We start from the raw sequence: 21,734 nt of genomic DNA, 5'->3' as shown, positions 1-21,734 counted from the left end.
AGAACAAATTGAAATTATAATCGATAAACAAGATGGGCCGCGAACAAAATCAATAAAATATTTAAGAGCCAAAACATAAGAATGCTTAAAACATAGCTAAATATGTGACCCATCTTGTAGTTATGAAATTTGGTGCATTAAATGTTGTTGATACATAAAAATTGCACACATGCACACGTATGTATGTATGTAAAATTTTTCCACGCTTGTAGTCGAGCCCACTGTTTAAATTGGTGACTTTAATAAATATGTTGTGTGCCACTTAAAAAGTCGTAAGCGGCATTTGTGGGGCAACAACGCGATCGAAAGAGAAATAAAAGTATCTAAAACGATAAAAGAGATCGTTGTTAATGACAAGGGTCAACTGAATGGATTATGGAGCAGCGAAGTGCGGAGCAGAAAAGAAGAAAAAAATCGAAAAAGAAACATAAAATAAGCGATTGCTACCAATCAATGGTATTAAATGGGAGAAATGCAGGCAACTGATGAACTGCAGTTTTGTGCACCGGCCTCTTTTTATCATATGGGAAACTTATATTATTTATTTTTTATATCACTCACGCACTTTTATGTGTTCATCGACCCATTTGCTTATAAATTATTGATTAACAGTGGTTGATTGACCCAAATTGGTGACGGATATGCGTTGCATACCAAGAACGTTTTTCGAATAACTCAATTCAACTCAATTCAAAAAATGAAGAAAATAAAATAACAAAAACAACTTCGATCCAATCAGTTGACGGCATTTTCTCATGGGAAGTAAAGGAATTGGTGTAATAGCACAATTAGCACCGCCCAATCGCCATTTAAACGGGGATATGCAAATAAAGCTGACAACCATAAACAAATCAAAGCCGGTGCAGCCATCGCAAATGTGTAAACAAAAGCGCACGAGGTAAACAAATCAACGTTTTTGTTTGCCTCAGATATACTACATAAGTGCAGAATACGGTGTTCAATGTACACACACACGCGCGATTGTAAACAAATCGCGGTACACAGACGAAAATACCATTATCCGCGCGGCCTTGCAAGAGAAAATGGCAGGCAGAAATTCTGCGATCTACTTGCACTGCCAATAAACCGGCGACCCTCGCCATCTCAACAGCGTGGTGGTCACGCATGCGCTATGATAATACACGTAATTATCAAATCAAAACACTTAAACTGCTGGCAAGCCTACCGTTTAACAAAACGTCTTTGCCCTCAAGTGTCTACCGATGCGCCACAGCCGGCCGCGTAAGATAAACGAGCATTGAGCCCACTTTGAAAAGACTTTGTGCGTGCTACCCAAGGCATGCGCAGGCATAAGAGTAAACTAAAAGGATTCCTGAAACACAGCGACGGATGCGAAGTCACTGCAAAGAAATTACCGAGAAACAGACAATGATAAGAAGAGCGCATTCGTCTCGGCTGTAGGAGCATTGAACAGCAATTCATCATGTGACCGGCAGCAGCAATAAAAGGGCAGTCACAGCGCATGGTCAGATGGACAGCAAACGTGCCGCGCGGCAACGCTAGCAACTGTGTTTTGAACAGCTGTTGGAATCACTTTCGCGGCGCAGCAAGAATGAAGCATACTAATAAAAGAATATCCAAAAGTGCATGAAGAGCACAGAAAAATTGAGCTACCCGAAAATCAGAACACGTTCTTGAGCAGACAAATTGGAGCATACGCAAGTGCAGATCGTGTCTTTCGAAGTTTTTTCTTTTTAAGTAACCTGTTCCGTTACATTGCGCTGTCGCGCTGAAGCATGCGCACAACGCACGCATCCTTTGTGTGTCTGTAGGTTATGTGCATTTGCAATTTCTTTTGTCTCATAAAGATGCCCCCCATGTTTCGTAATAAGTTTGGTTGGCCGGGCATTTGCGTGACAGCTGCATGTGCTGCAATCAACTGACTTACTTAAGCTTTTTTCTATAGGCAGTTGTTTCTTTACTCCTTTTTATTTATTTATGCTTTGGACATACTTGCAGGAAATTGCTGACCTAATTTTAATCGTTTCAATTTCTTTTTGCAAAAACATGCACATGCCTTTTCAAAAATGCGTGTGTGTGTTTTCATTTATTATCACTGAAGCAAGTAATGCGCCCGTATTGTCGACATAGTGGTCAAATAAAGGCGGTGGTCTGAGATGACGCTGACACAAATTTTCAATTATTCTTTCAGTGAAGTGAAATCTTAATAAAATGTCTGACTGTCGCACTTTGACTTGATTTATGCGCACTGGTTTCATAAATTGATTAACAGAGAGTATGTTTTAGGAAGTTTTATTGCAATGACAAGAGAGGTAGGAGACAACACAAGCACTAGTGACTGGTAAAGGAAGTAGGCCTTTCATAGACGCTTTGTTACTGTAGACCAAAATTCCTTTAAAAAATCTAATTTTAATTAACTTGTAATTTCACTAAGAACTTGGATATTAATTCAAATCTCCTAAACTAACCGATTTTATATATCAGTAAACGTTATTGTGTTCCATTTCTATATGTTTCGTTTTAAGAGTTCTTATCCAAAATGGATCAATGCTGGAAATTCCTTTAAAAAGAGATGTTTAAAAATTTACATGCAATACAGAATACTGTTTTAATAGTCAAGGGTAGTAGGCTGGTGCCTATACACCAGTTACTCTACATAATAGGAGTTATAGGATACTAAAGAGAGTGCAGTGTTATGTATCTTGAAATTTTCCATTAACGGTAGTTAAACCTTAATTGTAGACTAAAAATTGTTAAATTCTCATATTCATAATCGAAACAGACTATAACCGATACATAATTAAGAATAATTCGATTTAATATTTTCTATCGCGAAGCAATTGCAACCCACTTCGCTTTTGTTGTGTTAATTGTGGGGTCACTTGAGGCGCACAACAGAAGCTCTGACAGAACTGCTCATTAACTGATTTTATTTGATTGAAATCAGCGGAATGGAATGCGAGTGGTGGCGTACTCTGTGCACAAGAATTGCAGCATAGCATTTGATTATTAGTGTATACACGGAATGTTTTGAAGTTATAAAATAAGTACAATTGCATGGCTCAGTGCCACAGCGTTGCACGGGAGTTGAAGTGAATTGGCTTGGAATAATACCCTCCCGATAAATGAAGCATAGAGAATAGGGTTGTCACAAAAAAGAAAGTGCTGCGCTCGACAGGCGATGTTGATGCTCCTAAGTGTTATTTTTATAGTGATCTCAATTTGAGTGTAACGACAATGCCAACAACACCTACAACAACAAATGAAATAACTGCCAGATACATAGAGTCTTTAATGTGGAATTTATATGCGGTGCGGTTGAAAGTTTAAGATTTGAAATAGTGAAAATGTGAGTTTTCTATGCTTGTGCTCGACTTTTCGGGGGAAAACAGCGATAGAGCGAAATGTACAGCTGCGCGAACGCTACACGTCGTATGCTCGTTGCATGCATGGAAATGGTGCTAGGTTGTTGTCTGCCCTAGGCGCCTTTCGAGTTGATCACCATTTTATCGTAAGAACGTTGAAAGACATTTGGCTTTGTTTACACATTTCGGTAGTTTAAGCATAATTCCTACTTTATAATTTATATTGCAGTCGAAAAGATGCACATTTGTTTATTAATGGATAAACCGATGTCACTTGGTAGCTGGTAGCGTGTCTTCTGAGTTTGTGAAAGCGACTGAAGCCGTACGGAAATTCGTTTGTAGATGAACTGAGGGCATACAATGTTTCTGTTCATAGGTCTGTGCTGGCAAGCAACCGTAGTTCCTCGATTTACTTTCATTGTTTTTCATCGTAATTGAATTTAGTTTGCTGGGCTGGCCTTCTACATACAGTGGCTTCTCCTATAAACTTATGTGTCGCACATTCGCTTCTAGCTTGCAACACTTGACCTTATGACAAATATCGTTTACATTTACATATATTTTTTTCTTTCAAAATACGATGTGTATTTTAGTTGCGTTTGCTATGTGACAACGATAATAATTAATGCTGTCGTATTTACAAGTATTTGAAATGACAGTGCCTATATAAAGTTATTTTTAATCAAAAAACAGCTGCTTTACAGATATCCCGTTTCGATACTTCTATGAATTTATACAAAACAATACTTTTTAGATATATTTATGGGAAATGATAGTAAAATGAGAAGAATTCATGTGAATTGTTCTTCGTGAGGGAATCAATTCTGTTCCAGTTGGTCTTAGTAATTCAGTTTAAGATATTGAAAACTACGTAATGTATGTATATGATAAATATAGGTACCATAAAGTTTCTCTTTTTAGTATAGAAGGAATTTAGTTATATGTGACCTGGTCTACGAAAAGGGGGCTTAGGTGTCAAAAAAAGGAAAACAATTAATGAGATAACGAGAAACTGACGATTATTTTTAACAGCTTTTCCCAGAAAACTAGTTTTTGCACGTTAGCCCCCTTTTCGTAGACCAGTAGACCAGGTCACATATGGTATTACGGATCTTGGAATATGTAGGGGAATTAGCAAAATACAGTGTTGGAGAGGGGAGTTAGTTTATATCTTTCACGGCAGTCAATGTCCTAACCTAAAAGGAGTTAGGCCCTTATGGTATAAATGGTAGAATGCTGTAGTTGGGACTTACTCGGAGCACTGCGAACCTAAGGATCGCTTACAGTATTTTGATTTAATCAACCAATTCACAAATATGATTATGTTCAAAGTTTTTATACTCTTGCAACCAGTTGCTATAAAGTATTATAGTTTGGTTCACCGGTTGTACATATCACCTAAAACTAATCGAAGTAGATATAAGGTTATAAATATAAGTATAAATGATCAGGGTGACGAGAAATGTTGAAATTCGCTTGACGGTTTGTTAATATGAGCAATGATATTTTGATTTATGCTTGTATAAGTTTAATAAATTTAAGACTTCGCTCATTGGCCATTCCATTCTGTATAATTTTTCTGCAAATTAACAACATTAAACCAAACATTAATTTTTTGGAAAAATGTATTTTATTTTTAGATTTTAACACAACCGTCTTAATACTCGCTCTACTAAATCTAATATTATTGAAATGAAACTGCCTTCGGTATATGTGTAAATGGGATGTGTTGCCTCTTCGAAATTTTCATAGAAATGAAAACTGATTTGTCAAACTGCTGAAGTGACAGTTCATTGCTTTCAATATATAGCACACAAATTAGTATATATTGTGTTCCATAAGCAATATGGAGTCTCCACAGGCAATACAGCAATACAGTTTAAAAGTATTAATAAAGAGTACATATTTCGGTGCAGCTCAAAAATACATTCTTTTGACTAATTTTTACTTCATGTAAAAATTAACTCGTGCGAACGATTTCTGTTGTATTCGGCTCATCTCGAAACACCCATACAGTCGATACAATACAAAAAATAGTCGGGGGGAAATATTATAAGTAACGGTAAACAACACAAATAGCGCTCGTATGTCGAAACGGCCTTAGTATACGTATGATCAAAAATCATCAAAAATGTTAAACTTTACGATAAAATTGCGAGTTTCCAGATTGCATAACTAGTTTTGTCATCTCGCAACTCGCCTTTCTGCGCATGATCCAAAACATGACCTGAACACAAAAAAAAAAAAATAAACATCAACACATACTTAAACGTAAGAGAAAATCTTGAATTCTAAGATCAAACCAAATGCATTTTCAATAGTAACATGAACAAAAATCGTAAATTGGCGGAAAATATTATGAGTATAATAAACCTCTAATCTAGCATAATTCAACAGGCAGATTGCTCTCATTATTGCACCTCTGTGTGGCACACAAAACGTAATGGGTTTTCGACAAGTAATAAGTAACAGTAGCAAGCGCTGTTGCAACAGCACGGAGGACGTGGTAGCCTCTCTACGCTCAGCATGTCGCGGGGCACCGTGTAATCTGCAGCATTCATTATTGATGCTATTTGTGACAAAAATCAGCAGACGTAGGCAAACGGTGGCTTGCAACAAGCATCGATGGCACCACTACAGCAACTGCGTTAGCAGCAAGTCCACCGCATAAATACAGCCATGCAGATCGCTCCGAAACGTGCCAGTGCAATTTTTTACCTTTGCTTTGATTTCGGCTACCTTCTGCAACTTTTCCCCCAGCAGGCATTGTCTTTTATTTTACCAATTGTTTTGGTGCATGGCAATATTTTCTTCTTCCTCGCCCACCATCTCTGTTGTTCTGTCGCCTGTATGCGTTCACATGCAAAAGGTGCTTGAATTTATGAAACCGATCGCAAAATTACCATAAACTTTTAATTCGTACCACGGTGATGTCACTTAAGTGCGCTACAACAGCGCGACCTTAACTGCTTGACTTACTCGCGGCGGCGTGACGGGCTCCCGTATTGCCGTACCACTGAGCGGCCGTGACGTACCTCCTTGCCGATGCACAACAGTTGCTACTCCTATGCATTGTTACTGTGCTGCATGTAATGTGAGTTTGTGGAGACATAACTTAGTCCCGAATTGCTCGGCAGCTGCTTAGCAAGTCCACGGTTGACAGCTGCACACTGTCGCGAACGTGTGCCCAAACATGTGTTTACATCAAGATAACAGTGGAAACCGTTAGAGTTAATGGCGCTCACCTGCATTCGAAGGCGATCAGTTCAACAAAAAATGTGCTCGTAAATATCGTAAATATGCATCGAATCAGACGTTAGTCGATGGAAGCCAATTCTGATTGTCTAGCTCAGCATACCGTTCAGTGGGCCGCTTTAATCCGCAGACAATCATTAGCTGACAAAACCTCATTTCGGTATGTTGGATGTAGTTGATGCTTAACGGGTTGAAGATAAAGTGTCTGCGTTGCAAAATGCTTTAAAAGCAATTGACTGTACTTATTTTTCCCCTTTGGATTGTAATGTTTTCAATTAAAAGAACTAGCCTTTCGTTCAAAATCTAAACTAACTCCAAAAACTTATCGTGCTATTTTAGATACGGATGGGTCAAAGCTTATCGGAGAGGTTAGTGAAGTTAATTTTAGTTTGAAGTTTCCTGACCATTATAGCGTTCCTCAAGCAGAAAAAGTTGTTGTTAAGGAAGCAGCGTGAAGTACAGAGAAGGGAATGTCCTCTCCGACAGCGCCGATAAGTGCACTTTAGATTAACTAAGAAACTCCTTAACTAATTATCAATAACACTAAGGCTGTTCACGGTAAGGTGGTTATCGGGTTATGTGATTATTAGATTAAAAATAACCTCTATGCTCCGTGAACATCCTATGTATGGTTATTTGCTTATTTTTACACAAAGAGCTGTTCAATGTTTACAATTTTAGTTCAATGAAATTCCTACTTATAAAGTGCCTAAATAAAGTTTAAAAAGCAAAATAATCGAATTTAAAATAAGTTCTGCTATTCAGGAAATGGACTTTATTGAAGGTGTGTGCTTATTAAATAATCCGAATTTTATGGGTTCAAAAAATTTGCAGACATCTTGCGCCCTGAGTCACAATGCAATGGATGAAGTATTAGAAGAACTGCTGGAGGATATAACTTTAATCATCTGTAGTAGAGGGGGAGATGAACTCCATGTTCCGAAATCTATTCATTGGCGAGAAAATGTTCTGTGTTGCTTTGACGATGGAGATTTTTACAAATGGTGCGCGTCAGCAAATGCCAATTCGCTCATCTCCTATTTTTTGATGCTTTGTGATGCTTTTTATTTCGGTTTTAATTTGCTGATTTTAAACAAAAAACAGCTGTTAATAGCAGATTTTCCAATAAGAAAATCTAAATGGAAATGCCATGTTTACTTAATCACATAACCACATAACCCGATAACCACCTTATCGTGAACAGCCTAACTCATTTACTTTATGATAAAGGCTAGATCAAAAGAATCGCAGGCAACTTTTAGAGGGGAATTCGCACGGAAAGACGCTTCGCCTTCACTCTTAAAATAATGGGAAAAGGTCGGAGCTCCGCTGTTTTCTTGCTGAACTTAACGGCCGCTAGTCAACTATTAAGTGCTTGCTTAATCGTAAGAACGGCGTAGAGGTTTTAACTGACACGGTAACACACGATACGAATGCCAGTTGTAGAAGTTGTTTATAAGAAAATCCCCTCAATATTTGCTTTTTGATAATACTTATTTCAGGGCTAATCGCCTTGGATCTCATTACTTTAGATATGCAAAAACCCAGCGAATTATATTTAAAATGACTAAGCAGATTTTTGATTGGTTAACCAAGACACTTTTCGAAACATGCTATGCAACAATAAGAGCTTTCTGGCTTAACAAACGACCGTCTTTAGCAGCGAAGATATGATCCCCAATTTGAGAGTCGGCCATAGAGCCTAAAATAAACAATTCCGGATCTTTTAAGAAATACCAAACCATGAAGAGAAATATGGATATTCTTGACAGAAAGCAATATTAGAATAAACCTTTCATTTTTGTACTCACATGTTTCTCTGGTCGCAATAGCACCAATCCGTTGGATACCCAGTTCTCGGCACGTTCAGCTGCACAGCGCCCATAACGGCTCTGAATGGCAGCCGTGGCAGCTGCGGAAAGTAATTGAGGTGAGGTCTTCGAAGTTGGCGATGAACAGGCGCTTAGGGAAAGTGGACGTGTCGATGACATCAAATTATCCAAATCCCGTAAGAATTTATTTGCCCAAATATTCACATCCTCCTGTGTGCTGACTATGGTGGAGTAATCTTCATTGCTGCCAGCCGCACTAGAGCTAGAGTTATCTTCGTCCTGGTTCTTTTCAGAAGACTGGTTGGTTGGGCCGAGAGGTGGTGGCGGTAAAGCTTTGAGTTCAGTTGTAGTGCGAAGGCGAGGCGTGAAACCCGTTGTGAACGCCATTGAAAGTTGGCTGTTATTGTCAACACTTGTCGCACGCTGGCTTGCAATTTCTGCAGTGTTAGTGCTAGTCGCTTCTGATGCCGCGTCAACTACATCGCTCTGGGATAATCTATCATTGCTGTGGTAGTTATTAATATCATCATTGGAGTTTGTTTTACTTTGGTTGCACTGCTGCATTTGCTGCTCGCGTTGTCGGGCGCGACGTTCCTCAAATACTTCATTGATTTCGTGCTGCAAAAATGTTAACAGTACTTTGCTTTATTTTTATTTTTATATGGAAATATAAAGAAATAAATATTAATATTGTTATTATTTTTAAATTATTTGCAACATTTGATGGCTCATGTAAATACACGATTACACCCTTTAGCTCATTTCAGTTGAAAATATCATTGTCTGCTATTATTCTCTTAATTGGAGTCATGTTTCGAGAATGGCTAGCCTCCATCTACTCAAATGAAATTCTTTCCCTCCCATTTTTCAACTGTAATTGATCTAGAAGCAATATATCCACATACAAGAAAACCTTCCTGGGTTCAATTTTCATTGCTGGCTGGGACGGATCGGATCGCCGCCTTTTCGACAAATGGCCTGTGCGCAATCAAGACTGGCGCAGTAGCAGAGTTCGACACACTGGTTCATTTATAATAACGCAGCAGAAATCTGTAGGAAATAAATTAGAACCTCGCGACTGAGATAGACAAGACAATAGTACCACAAACTATCACAAGAATAAAATAGCACTGCACGTCAAAAAGTTGCAAAAGGTAAGCATTTCGCTAACCAGTAACGGCTTGGCAACAGGAGGGAACTATGGTGTATTGTCATTGATTATTAGGTGTATTACTTAAATAATTTAAAGTGATAACCAATAGCATTCTTCATGAAGTAGCGATTCTAGGCATGAAAGCTGTATAAGCCCCTACCCCGCAGTTCCGATCCTATATTAGAGTGTAACAAATTAACGAGTGCCACACAATAAAGCGTTCAGAAATAAAAAGAAGCCGAATCCATAACTAGCAACTCGCACTTTGGTCCCCAGCGCGGTTCGAGTTAGTTTTTTGTTTGATCGGCATTTGATTGGCTTGACAGCGCCACTTTTATTTACTCCTTGTGTCTTGTTATTAACTTTTTCTTCGCGACGCTGTCCTGTTGAATTCAGCGCCTCATTTGTCTTGCACCTGGATGTGATTAATTTATGTGGTGCAAGATATTTAAAATTTCTTCAGTAGTTTTATTTGAGTCACTGCTTGGTGGCAACGCGCCTTTCGTAGTTGATGTGCCGCTACTTTTCGTGTCATTCAGACGACAAGCTCACCACCAACTACAGATATACATATACTATGTGTATGAGTGTTTATGAAAGACCTAAAAATGTCGGAAATAGTTATTTGAAACGCTGCAATTTGTTTTCGAATTCTGTGCGCTTGATCTCTATAAATGTGTAGAAAGCTTACTATATTTCGACAGACTACATTTTGAGTGGTAATGTCGACTGCGTGCACAAACAGCCTTGGCTTGAGAAGAGCATAATTTTTATACTCTCGCAACAATGTTGCTAAGGAGAGTATTATAGTTTTGTTCACATAACGGTTGTTTGTAAGTCCTAAAACTAAAAGAGTCCGATATAGGGTTATATATACCAAAGTGATCAGGGTGACGAGTAGAGTCGAAATCCGGATGTCTGTCTGTCCGTCCGTCCGTCTGTCCGTCCGTCCGTCCGTGCAAGCTGTAACTTGAGTAAAAATTGAGATATCATGATGAAACTTGGTACACGTATTCCTTGGCTCCATAAGAAGGTTAAGTTCGAAGATGGGCCCACTGCCACGCCCACAAAATGGCGGAAACCGAAAACCTATAAAGTGACATAACTAAGCCATAAATAAAGATATTAAAGTGAAATTTGGCACAAGGGATCGCATTAAGGAGGGGCATATTTGGACGCAATTTTGTTGGAAAAGTGGGCGTGGCCCCGCCCCCTAATAAGCTTTTTGTACGTGTCTCGGAAACTACTATAGCTATGTCAACCAAACTCTACAGAGTCGTTTTCTTCAGGCATTTCCATATACAGTTCAAAAATGGAAGAAATCGGATAATAACCACGCCCACCTCCCATACAAAGGTTATGTTGAAAATCACTAAAAGTGCGTTAACGGACTAACAAAAAAAGTCAGAAACACTAAATTTTACGGAAGAAATTGCAGAAGGAAGCTGCACCCAGGCTTTTTTCAAAAATTGAAAATGGGCGTGGCCTCGCCCACTTATGGACCAAAAACCATATCTCAGGAACTACTAGACCGATTTCAATGAAATTCGGTATATAATATTTTCTTAACACCCTGATGACATGTACGAAATATAGGTGAAATCGGTTCACAACCTCGCCTTCTTCCAATATAACGCTATTTTGAATTCCATCTGATGCCTTCTCTGTATAATACGACTGTTAACATTCGGAACCAATGATGATAGCGGAATAAAACTTTACAAAAATACGGTATTTGAAATCTCGATTATCACTTTATCATGCTAGAGTATAAAATGTTCGGTGACGCCCGAACTTAGCCCTTCCTTACATATTTTTAAATTAGAATTTTGCATTTGGTTTGCTATTAAACTAAATTATATTTGTATCCTAAAATTTCTTTTGGAATATTTGTAGAATTTCTAATAAAATTTATTGTGTAAACGTCTAGTAAATTATACTCCTTCGGGCCTTTAATACAAATAGTATATCAGCATGTTTTTTACAGTAGATTATTGGCACGTAGTCACACATGCAACATAAAAGCCAGCAGCAGTACACATATTTAATTTCACGCACTCATGAACAATGCAAACAAATGGCAACTCAGCAGTCGCATTGGTGACCATGGTGGCCACAACACTCGCTTAGTGAACGTAGAAATTCTTCGCCCGACTATCGAACCGGCAAAGTAACATCAGCGCAGTCCCCAAAGCGCACCTACGCCTGGGTGGGCTGCTGGTCGCTTCTTGGCCAATTCCCCAATAGACAGCCGCGATCCAAATGGACGTTGGTGCATCCGCTACCGATACTGATATAAAAGCAACTCGAAGATGTTCAGCAACTTTCAGTTTCTATTAAAAACGCTTGGAACCACCACGTTGTGCGCGTTAGTGGTGCTGTAAAAAAATAACCGGGTACAAAAATTGTGGCCAAAGTAAACAAGAACGTCAAGTAACATTCAACAAAGAAAGTAAAAAACAGAAATTGAGCAGCCCAACAGCGGGGTTTTTGCAAGAGGGAGCCGAAAACCGAGAAGCGGCATGAAGATCACGCTTCCCGTGCTCCTCGCCACGCTTACAATTTATTGCGGTGCAACGGTTTTATCTTTGCCACCATCGCTTATCGCCACAGCGGCATCCTTGGCACGGCACCATGTTCGCCAAACACGAGACAGCCGCAGAAGCGCTACCATAACAGCTGATGCCACCACGATTCACTTACCACAGCAGCATACTTATGCTGTTGCAAATCCGCAGCCGCTTCAATGGCAGGCGGTGCGCCCGAAGAAGGATGCAACCGGCTTTCGTTTAGACGGCGGCAATGTTGCCACAAATGGCTACACTGGCACAAACACCAACAGCGATGATATTCTGGGCCTTTCCAGTATGGATAGCAACAACAATGCTGGTATTAAATTGACGCACCCCTTCAAGGTTAGCGGCAATCTGGCAGATGGTAAGGATGCATACGATCTAAATGCGCTATTGGCAGGTGCCGCTGAAAGCTTGAAATGGAAAAGTGAGAACGCGCAACAAGCCCACCGAAGACAGCAACAACAACCACGATCAGCCCAATGGTGGCATATACAAGCACCGCGTATACGCGCCATGCAGATGAAGGAATTCTTTACGCCGCTCAAGTACTGGGCGCACCATTGCCAGCCGCCTGAACACAACTGTCCGCAGGAGTACTACCGAGCGCTGCTCGCTGACAGGTGAGAAGCGCAAAGCAAAAACGAAAGCAGAGGTTTAAAGTGCTACACGCTAATTGGATCTGTTTTGTTGTTACGACTTTGGCTGCAAAAAGCAAAAATCAACGTGCAATAAATAATTCCTGTGAGGAAAACAGACATATACCGCTTCAAGGTTGCAGTGAAAGTGTTTCACATCTCTCATGTCTTTCCCCTTTCTTTTTCAATATTTTCGCTAAAACCATAAAGTGTCGGTATGGATATTTCGATATCTGCGCTAGGTTGGCGCCCGAACGTCCGTCTTGGATTGCTGGTTGAAATTCGCATTCGTTTTTTTAGTAATTATCCTTAATTGATACCTGACGAGCGACTGATGTGGCAACTTTACTTTTCCTGGAATACATACATATGTATGTGTAGGTACAGTTTTAAAGCCGTACTGAATAACAACAATTTGTAAAACTCAGTAATTTCGAAATTTACCAGTAGAAAAGTTTATCCTTCAAGAAGTAACAATAAGCATGCGTGACTGATATACCATATAACAACTTGTATGGCAGGTTGATTACACGTCCTCGACTGGAAAAAGCTTGGTCTGATATGGTATGCACTTCTATTAAGGTGCTAAACAAGAAACTTTGTCAAAATTATGGTTTACAAAAATTTAGAAACTGATTATTGATTGCGTCTATCATCCTATTAAAAGTGAACACCAAAGTCGCAAAAGATGTTCATATGTATGTACATATGTATATTACTGACATACTTTTTGTTTCAAAAAGTACTCATATACCTTTAATTCTGCGCTCATGCCACCATCCAGTACTTAACAACCTGAAATTATGTGCTGTACTTCGCGAACTGTTTGCTCGCTACTGTTCGGCTGTGTTTGTATGTGAGCGCTTCCAACCGATATTGAAACGAAATTTCACTTCATTCATAAAACACATTCAACTTCATCAAAACCATATGGCCTGTGAAACAACTTGCGCATACACCCTTACATATCTTTGTATTTATATAAGCCCTTATGTCCGTCTATAATTGCGCGATTTTATTTGTGAAACACTGGTACTGTACGCGTATGCGATGACACAGTAATGTTTTCTTGTAGCTCGCTCTTTCGATGAAGTCATTCGCCAATTTGAGATTATCGCCAGGCGCTGGTAATTTTTTCGCAACATTTAATTCAATATTTTTTTTTTTTAATTTTTTGAGTGTTGAGGGGTTGTCGATAACTTATCACAACGAACGAGTTTTTGTATCGTAATGCCGACTCACAAAAACTGCAAAAGAGGTAAAAAACGAGACAGGCCACATTTCTCAAAAAATTCCAACAATAACAACAAATCTTATCATCTGCCCAATTATAGTTTTGATAAATCAATTCGATCGCAGGGAGTGAACATTTCGCGCAAGAACATAACTGAATTAACTGTAAACGCGATGTTTATGGAATGAATGTTGGGCCGCAACAGCGCGGCAAGTAAAACAAACCTCCGTCGGGAAAGTGGGACAGTGTTACGGCTGCTCTTTTTGCATTTTGCATAGCTCCTATTGAAGTTACTAATTCGAAACTCATTACCATGGAGTTGAGGATATTCGTGCAGGTAAATTTATCACGTTAAAAATGTAATAAATCATTTTCGAATATTTGAAATTATTGTCGAAAGGTTAGCTGTCCAAACATTACACCACTGACATTCTTCTGTGAATTCGCATTCCTTTAATGCGTCTGCACCAGTGGAAAGAGGCTTCATTCTCACAGAATTTGCACAATTCACATCAGTCAATTAATTGGTCTTAAGCAGCGAATTAAAAATATGCTTTTCATATCAAATTGAAAACACATATGGTAAGGGACTTGAAAGATAACTATCTCTGCATGCATAGTATTAAAAATAATACGCAAATCAATGCGCAGTGTAAGTGACTCATTAATACATAAGTATGTACTTATGCTTATCAGATAACCTGTAACTGTAATATTCGTAGAATTTGTCGGATCTCCACTAGTCAAAAGAGGCTTTAAATTAGTTGAGAATAATATGACGTGACTATCGTGAGTTACGAAGAATTTAAGATGTGCCTAAAAATTGCAATATAAATAGGTCTCAGTACTTTGCAATGATGTTACAGTAATGTCTACTAACCCATTGTCCATTTGCACTACTACTTTCCACTAAAAATTAAATCAATTAGTATAAATGTAAAATAACAATAAATTAGAGCTTTTCGTGCAATAGTTTTCAGAAAAATTGCATCTTCTTCTAAAATCTGCCTGGGACAAAAAACCAAATTTAATACCAAGAAATTAATTCACCTTATGTAAATTAATCAATATAATACTTTGTTCTAGCGTACCAATTAGCGAAGCAATTAAGATTTCAACTGACTCGTCGTACTTACTTAATTTAGCTGAAACAATTACCTCTTTAATGTAGAAACTGTTTTTATTTGGAGTTTGGAAATATATTAAAATGGTATTAACAATTTTTTACCCTTGCAACATGTTGCTACATAGTAAATTAGATTTTTTCGCTTAAATCGACTAAAACTAATTGAAATAGGTTATGTAGATATGAATGAGTAAAAATTGAGATATCGTAATGAAACTTGGTGGCAAAAGAGAGAGGAAAAAGTTCATAGATGGGCGTAATCGGACCACTGAAAATTTATAAATTGTCATAATTAAGCACTAAACTAAGATATAGAACTGTTTGACACAGGCGATCGCCCTGTAAAATTTTTAATATATACTATATGTCTCCCAAATCATTCAAGTTTAGTTTAAACAACCACATTCGCCCAGAACAAATTCCATTCTATAAGCACATATCGCCCATACAACCGATTGTTTAGATTTTTTTTTCACCTTAAAAATCGCTGTCTCGAAACCGCTTTATAGTACCTCTAGTCTTTTAGGCAAAGATGTCTATATTATCCGTTTCTTTGGGCTGTAATTCGACTCCCTTTAATATATATGCACATTTATATGATTAAATTTAATAATCAAAATTAAATAATTTAATATTGTAATATAAAAAAAGAACTTATTCGATTTTTTTCCAAGAGGAATTAAAAGAGCGAAAAGAACATGGGATGGCTTCCGAAAAAACGCCAAGAATCGGCTAAGGATCGGCAAAAAATGGCCGATGTCGCTGGTCGATGGCGATCGGCCGGACACTATTAATTGCTTTCACGTCAAGAAGTTTCCAAATTTGACTGCAATTTATTCACGATTTCTGTAGAGAATAAACTGCAGAATACGAATTGTATTCTATTTTTAACTTGTGTTCTCAACATTCGTTTTTGAATATACTCTTCATATGGTCGCATGTATTGCATCAAATTATCAACAATTAAGCCCAAATTGTGCAATTAGTTAATTGCCTCATTGTATGGAGAATTGAGAAAAATTAATTGTAAAATTGATAAACCTTTTAAATTACTCAATTAAGAATTCTATGTTGTTAAAATCAATATTTATTTTCACATACTTATGATTGCTTATGAAGCTTATCAGGCAAGTCATTTGTGACTGCCTCGCTTAGGTGCTATTTTTTTTTTTGTTTTTTTTTTTGTTAAATACATTTTACTTGCAATCTATTTTAGTAAATAATAAGCAAATTTGATAATAAAACCATAATTTGACTTATATTTTTGGTCTCCCATGAGATCAAAAATAATATACAATATAACAATATGTTCTAAATACAAATGTTTATATAAAAATCTTAATTATACATTAAATATCGTAGTAACATATATAATTACAAAAAATAAAAAAAATAAAAAATGTTATAGTGCAATAAATGTTACAATATTGATTTATGATTATATTGTGATCTGAATAATGCTATTTGGAATAACTTAATTGATTTGCAGTAATTAATTTAGACCTTCACACATTTATTAGCCTGCTTATGACGCATGGTGCCAGCAATACTGAGCGATAAGGTCTTCGAAGACTTGTAATCACAGGGTCGATTATTCTAGTGCCCACGAAGCAGAGAATTATTTGTGACATAAAAGATATAAATTTCAATAGCAGGGATAATTATAGCTATGTTATTGTACTTAAGCAATATACATATGTATTTTTATTGATATTGACTTCGCGAGACTATTGCACAATTTTCTGCAAACACTAGTTGGAGTAAAATAGAGGACAGTCGCACCTTTCTTCCCTGTAAATACTAGTTTCACGTTCCTGGTTGTAGCCTTAGAGAAACTAATTCGAGTGTATTTGTTCTAATTTGAATAAAGTTGACACAAAAAGAACCGACCTTTTTTTTGACGTATAGAATTCCAAAGCTTTCGATCTTACAACCTCCTTGTACTTTTTAAATATTTCTGACTGCCAAAATGGTTCTCCCACATAAACAACAAAGTAGTTTGTTTTGGAGTACGAGGAAAACGAAAATTATTACGCTAACTTATTCACGCAAATAAAGAGACGATACAAGAGTACATAGACTGACTGAAACAAGTCTGCAGCATCATTTGTTTATAATGTTTTTTCCACAAATTCCACTCGAATATACGTACATATGTACGGCTTGAACAACGGTACATACGCACACATACATAAGTCAGAGAGTAATTGAAACCACTGCCCACGCGGCTCCTCATACCTTTTCACGAGTGCATCCGCAGCGGCAAAAACCACATTATCGCTGGTGGCACCAGCATGTAGCGCAATCCTTTAAGCGCATCACAAGTGAACATATTTATTACCTAATGTGGCAAATGAAATAAAGTAAGACTTGAGGCAAGCACAGAGGGCGGAGTGAAAGCGCACAGAAACTGAGTGGATGCGGAGGATGGGATATGTTGTCTGCCATTTATGGGCAAATGAGTACAATGGGTTATTGGGTATGGCCATAAGTGGCGCAATATTTTGCCGCAACATAAGTTTAATGTGGATTGCATTTTCTTGAATTGACTAAAAGAGCTATGAATAAACATGCTAAATCAAATCGCGGAGGCGGCAATATATTGCCGCCTTTTGCTGTACGATATTTTATATTTTAGACAATTTTTCATTCAATCATTGTTTTGTTCTGTTTCATGCCACCAACTATGCCTTTGTCGCGCCGCAATTTGCAATCACGCATTGCACACTTGATATTGCTTGTCCGTAGCGTAGAAGCCGAGCAGCCGCCGCAGAAGCTAAACTAATGGATGACTTCACCGCCAAAGACGGTGAGAAAGTAAAGGTGAAACAAGCAACCACCAGCGCGAGCGCTGCCAACGAAGATGATGATGTCAACGTGAATGCGCATGCATTCGCCCAAAACGATGGCGGCGGCATCTATGATTCTATGGACAACATTAATGATGACGGCGCGGTAGATAATGTCTACAGCGATGCTGATGCCGTTGCTGAAATGTCCTATGATGAAGATGAAGACAACAATGCCAGCAATGACATTTTATTGCTGCTCAGCGGCGAACAAGATGTCATGAAATTTCTGAGTTGGGCCATGCAGCAGCTCTATCCATATCAGCATTTTCCACAGCTGAACGGTAGTGAGGGTGCGGAATACTACTACCCAGGCATGTTCAACTGGAAGAAATTGAATTTATCGGGACACCTCGAACCGCCTTTGGTGGTGGAGGAGCCTCACTATGTGATTGTGCGGCGCGAGCAGCTGGAAGACGACTTGCCACCAGGTTAGTAGTATGTATATACTATATACTATTTTGACTTGAAGTAGTGTGTGAACGTGAAAGTGTAGTTGATTATGGGTAAGGTAGCCAGTAGTCTGTGCAAGACATTCACGCTGATTACAAATGCAGCGCATGCAACATTTTCAATATTGCCACATATGAATGTACACATGTACATATGTAATATATGTATATCTACCATATGCTGCGCTACTAAATTATGCGAATGAATGATCAGCGATCTGCGGTGCGGTGTAGTATTTCACAATTTTTCTCCTTCATGTGGCGCTGCTCCCTTAATGTAATTCTCATGTTAGACCCAGTTTCAGCGCAAGCGTGCCTTTACAGCGCCAATCACCTCATGTACCCAGGGCCTTATGTACTCATGTGCACATATATTCATATATGTAATTGTATATGTATATTCCAAAATTGTGGTGTCATGCTTGGGGTTAATTTAAAATGCATGTTGCGTACTGAAGTTATTAAATTCGTTGAGGCGAGTAGGAAATAAAATGAAAATATGTTTTCAACATAAAAAATTTGCTGCCCAGTTGTTTGTGTTTTGTTGGTAAATATTTTTATACGATAAGGCCTGTGAGAATTGGAAAACGAAACTGGAAAGTAAGGCATATAACTGAAGTTACAATGTCAGCTCGCGGATTTATTCGGACGATGTGACAAAGTTTTTCAAAATTAAATGTGGGCGCTGGGAAAAAACGGTCGCACATACGCATACATATGCCTGAACAAGTGTAACTGTAAATTTTTCTTTTGATTCGCTCAGTATAAATATAACTTAAGGCTTCTCTTAGACCATTTTTCATTCGCAACAAGCTACATAAGACCAAATATAACGTTATTTCATCTCAACTCCATGAAGTTACGCAACACATAACTTTATGTGAAGTATACAATGTTGTCTTACGATATCAGCTTTGAAGCCCCGAGGAAAGTACATCTTCTAACATTATAATGCTCAGAATTGAATTGATACGGAGTTTACGAATTCAGGCTTCTCGACAGTTTTTTCCTACAATGTTTCTACTTATTTAAAAAATCTAAACATGTTATTTTAGCAAAGTTCAGTCAGCAAAGTCAGCATAAATTTCGAACTACCACAGAGCATAATACTTTAAATTATAATATATTATATGTATGGAGCTGTTAACAAAATCTCACAACTATATTTTCTTTATCAAAGATGCTAACAACTGACCATTATTTATCAAGAAAGCTAGCACCGTAGTGTAAATTTGAACGAGAGGCAGCATTGATATAAATAAATAAATTATTAAAATTTCAAGACATACATATACATATATATTTATAAAGAAATAATATATTGAAGATAATGAATGATATTTGAACTTTTTCTTTTGTTCGTGCATTCTTACATTTCTCTTCAAGGCATACGCATCGAAGACCGCAAACCGAAGCAGCGCAGTGCGCTCTTTCAGAATATTTTCAATCTCAATCACGGTAGGTTTAGTTATACTTGACACTGGCAATTTCCTTCTAAAACATAATTGATAATGCGTTCCATAAACAGAAGCCGCACAGAATGCCCTACAAACGCCTAAGGCTGTGCTTTCGTATTAGCTGATCTCATAAAAATCATTTTGCACCAGAGCATAGAAGTAAAGTGCATATTTTGTTGTAGTCATACGCTTGCAGTAGAGAGCCACAAAAAGAACATAAACACATGCACAAGCACTTAAAATTACTCTTCTGTTAAAGCTTTTCAGACAAAAATCCGTGAAATGATCATCGGAAGCGTAACACTCGTTTGCCACGCCTTGTTGGTTCCCCTCTTTGTTGTTTAAGTTTCTAATTTTTTGAACTTAGCGCTTGCTTTGCAGTTACTGTAATGCTACTACAAATTGTTCGTATTTGTTTTTTTGATATTTCCAAAGGCCCACAGTACAAAGATGATCCATTCATACCGCCGCGTGGTCGCAAACATAATTTGCCCGATCTGGATGCATTGTTGAATCGCTACGAGACATTTGTGCCGAATCGCGGCAAGCGCGACAAAATCAAAGACATCTTCAAGTATGACGATCTATTTTTTCCGAACCGCGGCAAAAAGCAGGGACCGCCAAAGGCTGCAACTGTGCCGCATAGCGGTGACGACAGAGCGAACGAGGTGAATACGGCTGAGATCGCACCTGAAGGCAATGTTGACGATGGTGGTCAGACTGATGGGAGAAGAGCGTTCCTGTTAAGCGATCAAGTTGATAGGAGCGATGACAGCAACCTGACAGTGTCGCCTGCCGCCGTTGCTATCAGTCGTCTGCTGGCTGGATGGATGAAATGCGTGCAACCGCATGAGCTATGTGTGCAGTTGAAAAGAGCGGTCGATGTAACGAGGGATGGTAATGCTTCTGGAATCCAGAGAAGTGGCTTTGAGAAAAACAATGATGACAACAGCAACAATAATGGTGACATAATTGACAGCGATATTGCAGTTTCTGATGGCTACAGCAGTGGCAATGGTGGATGGCCTGACAGAATGGCGCGTTTTCGCCGCGTGCCAACTACATTCGGTGGCATAACACGAATAGCGGCAAATCGTTTGCGTTCAATGCCAACAACAATAAAATCAGCAGAACGCCAGCAAAACAAGAGTCCAACCAGACGGCAAGGGCGCTTACCACACCAACAACCAGCAATGCTACGTTACTTCATTCGACAATTACGGCAAAAACAAGCCCAGCGCCGCGGTAGCTGGCAATGGCCGCTGCTAACGAATCAAGTGCGAACTAACATTAACGATTTAGATCTGTTGACATGGCGACAGCAACATCAAGATAATATGAATAAACCTTTGACGGCACAACACTCATCATTGCAACAAGAGCAAGTAGAACAACCAAAGGGGCAACAAACCGAACACCATCACCTGCAACATTTACTTGGCGGTGTTAGCGGTATCACCGCAGGGCGCAGCTCTCCAGAGACGGCGGATGTTGGCGGCATATAAAGTTTAATGTTGCCACTGGTGGCTCCATTGTTCTTACTCATTCTCCTTGGCACTCTTGCAATAACCGAAATCTACTGCAGAAAATACCATTAATACGTTTACAAAAGACAAATCACTGAAAACCGACAGAGTTGAAAATAAGTAAAAGCGTCAGAAGACAAAATGAACCGTTCATCAGAACTAAATATGAAATTTATCAACGCATTGTATTCATATGTAAAAGTATTCGCTGCAGATGCTCCCCACACATGTATCGTCATATTGTATGAATTAATGGAAAATTTCAAATAATATTCTAACTGTAAGCAATTGA

The 21,734-nt window shown here is 38.4% G+C and overlaps 1 protein-coding gene across 2 annotated transcripts; it reads left to right on the top strand.

Annotated features, from left to right (window-relative positions):
- Nucleotides 1-11,937: 11,937 nt before the first annotated feature.
- LOC126751521 (uncharacterized) lies at nucleotides 11,938-21,734 on the top strand. Of its 2 annotated transcripts, XM_050461844.1 has the most exons (4): nucleotides 11,938-12,783; nucleotides 17,912-18,438; nucleotides 19,846-19,917; nucleotides 20,352-21,734. In XM_050461844.1, exons 1-4 carry the CDS (start codon nucleotides 12,110-12,112, stop codon nucleotides 21,419-21,421), a joined length of 2,343 nt encoding a protein of 780 aa, XP_050317801.1. In that variant the 5' UTR covers nucleotides 11,938-12,109; the 3' UTR covers nucleotides 21,422-21,734. The 2 variants fall into 2 exon arrangements, with proteins under 2 accessions (XP_050317801.1, XP_050317802.1); XM_050461845.1 differs by lacking the exon at nucleotides 19,846-19,917.

This window comes from Bactrocera neohumeralis, chromosome 2 (assembly GCF_024586455.1).
Source record: "Bactrocera neohumeralis isolate Rockhampton chromosome 2, APGP_CSIRO_Bneo_wtdbg2-racon-allhic-juicebox.fasta_v2, whole genome shotgun sequence".
Taxonomy (NCBI): Eukaryota; Metazoa; Arthropoda; class Insecta; order Diptera; family Tephritidae; genus Bactrocera; species Bactrocera neohumeralis.
This window is presented reverse-complemented; position numbering and strand designations above follow the sequence as displayed.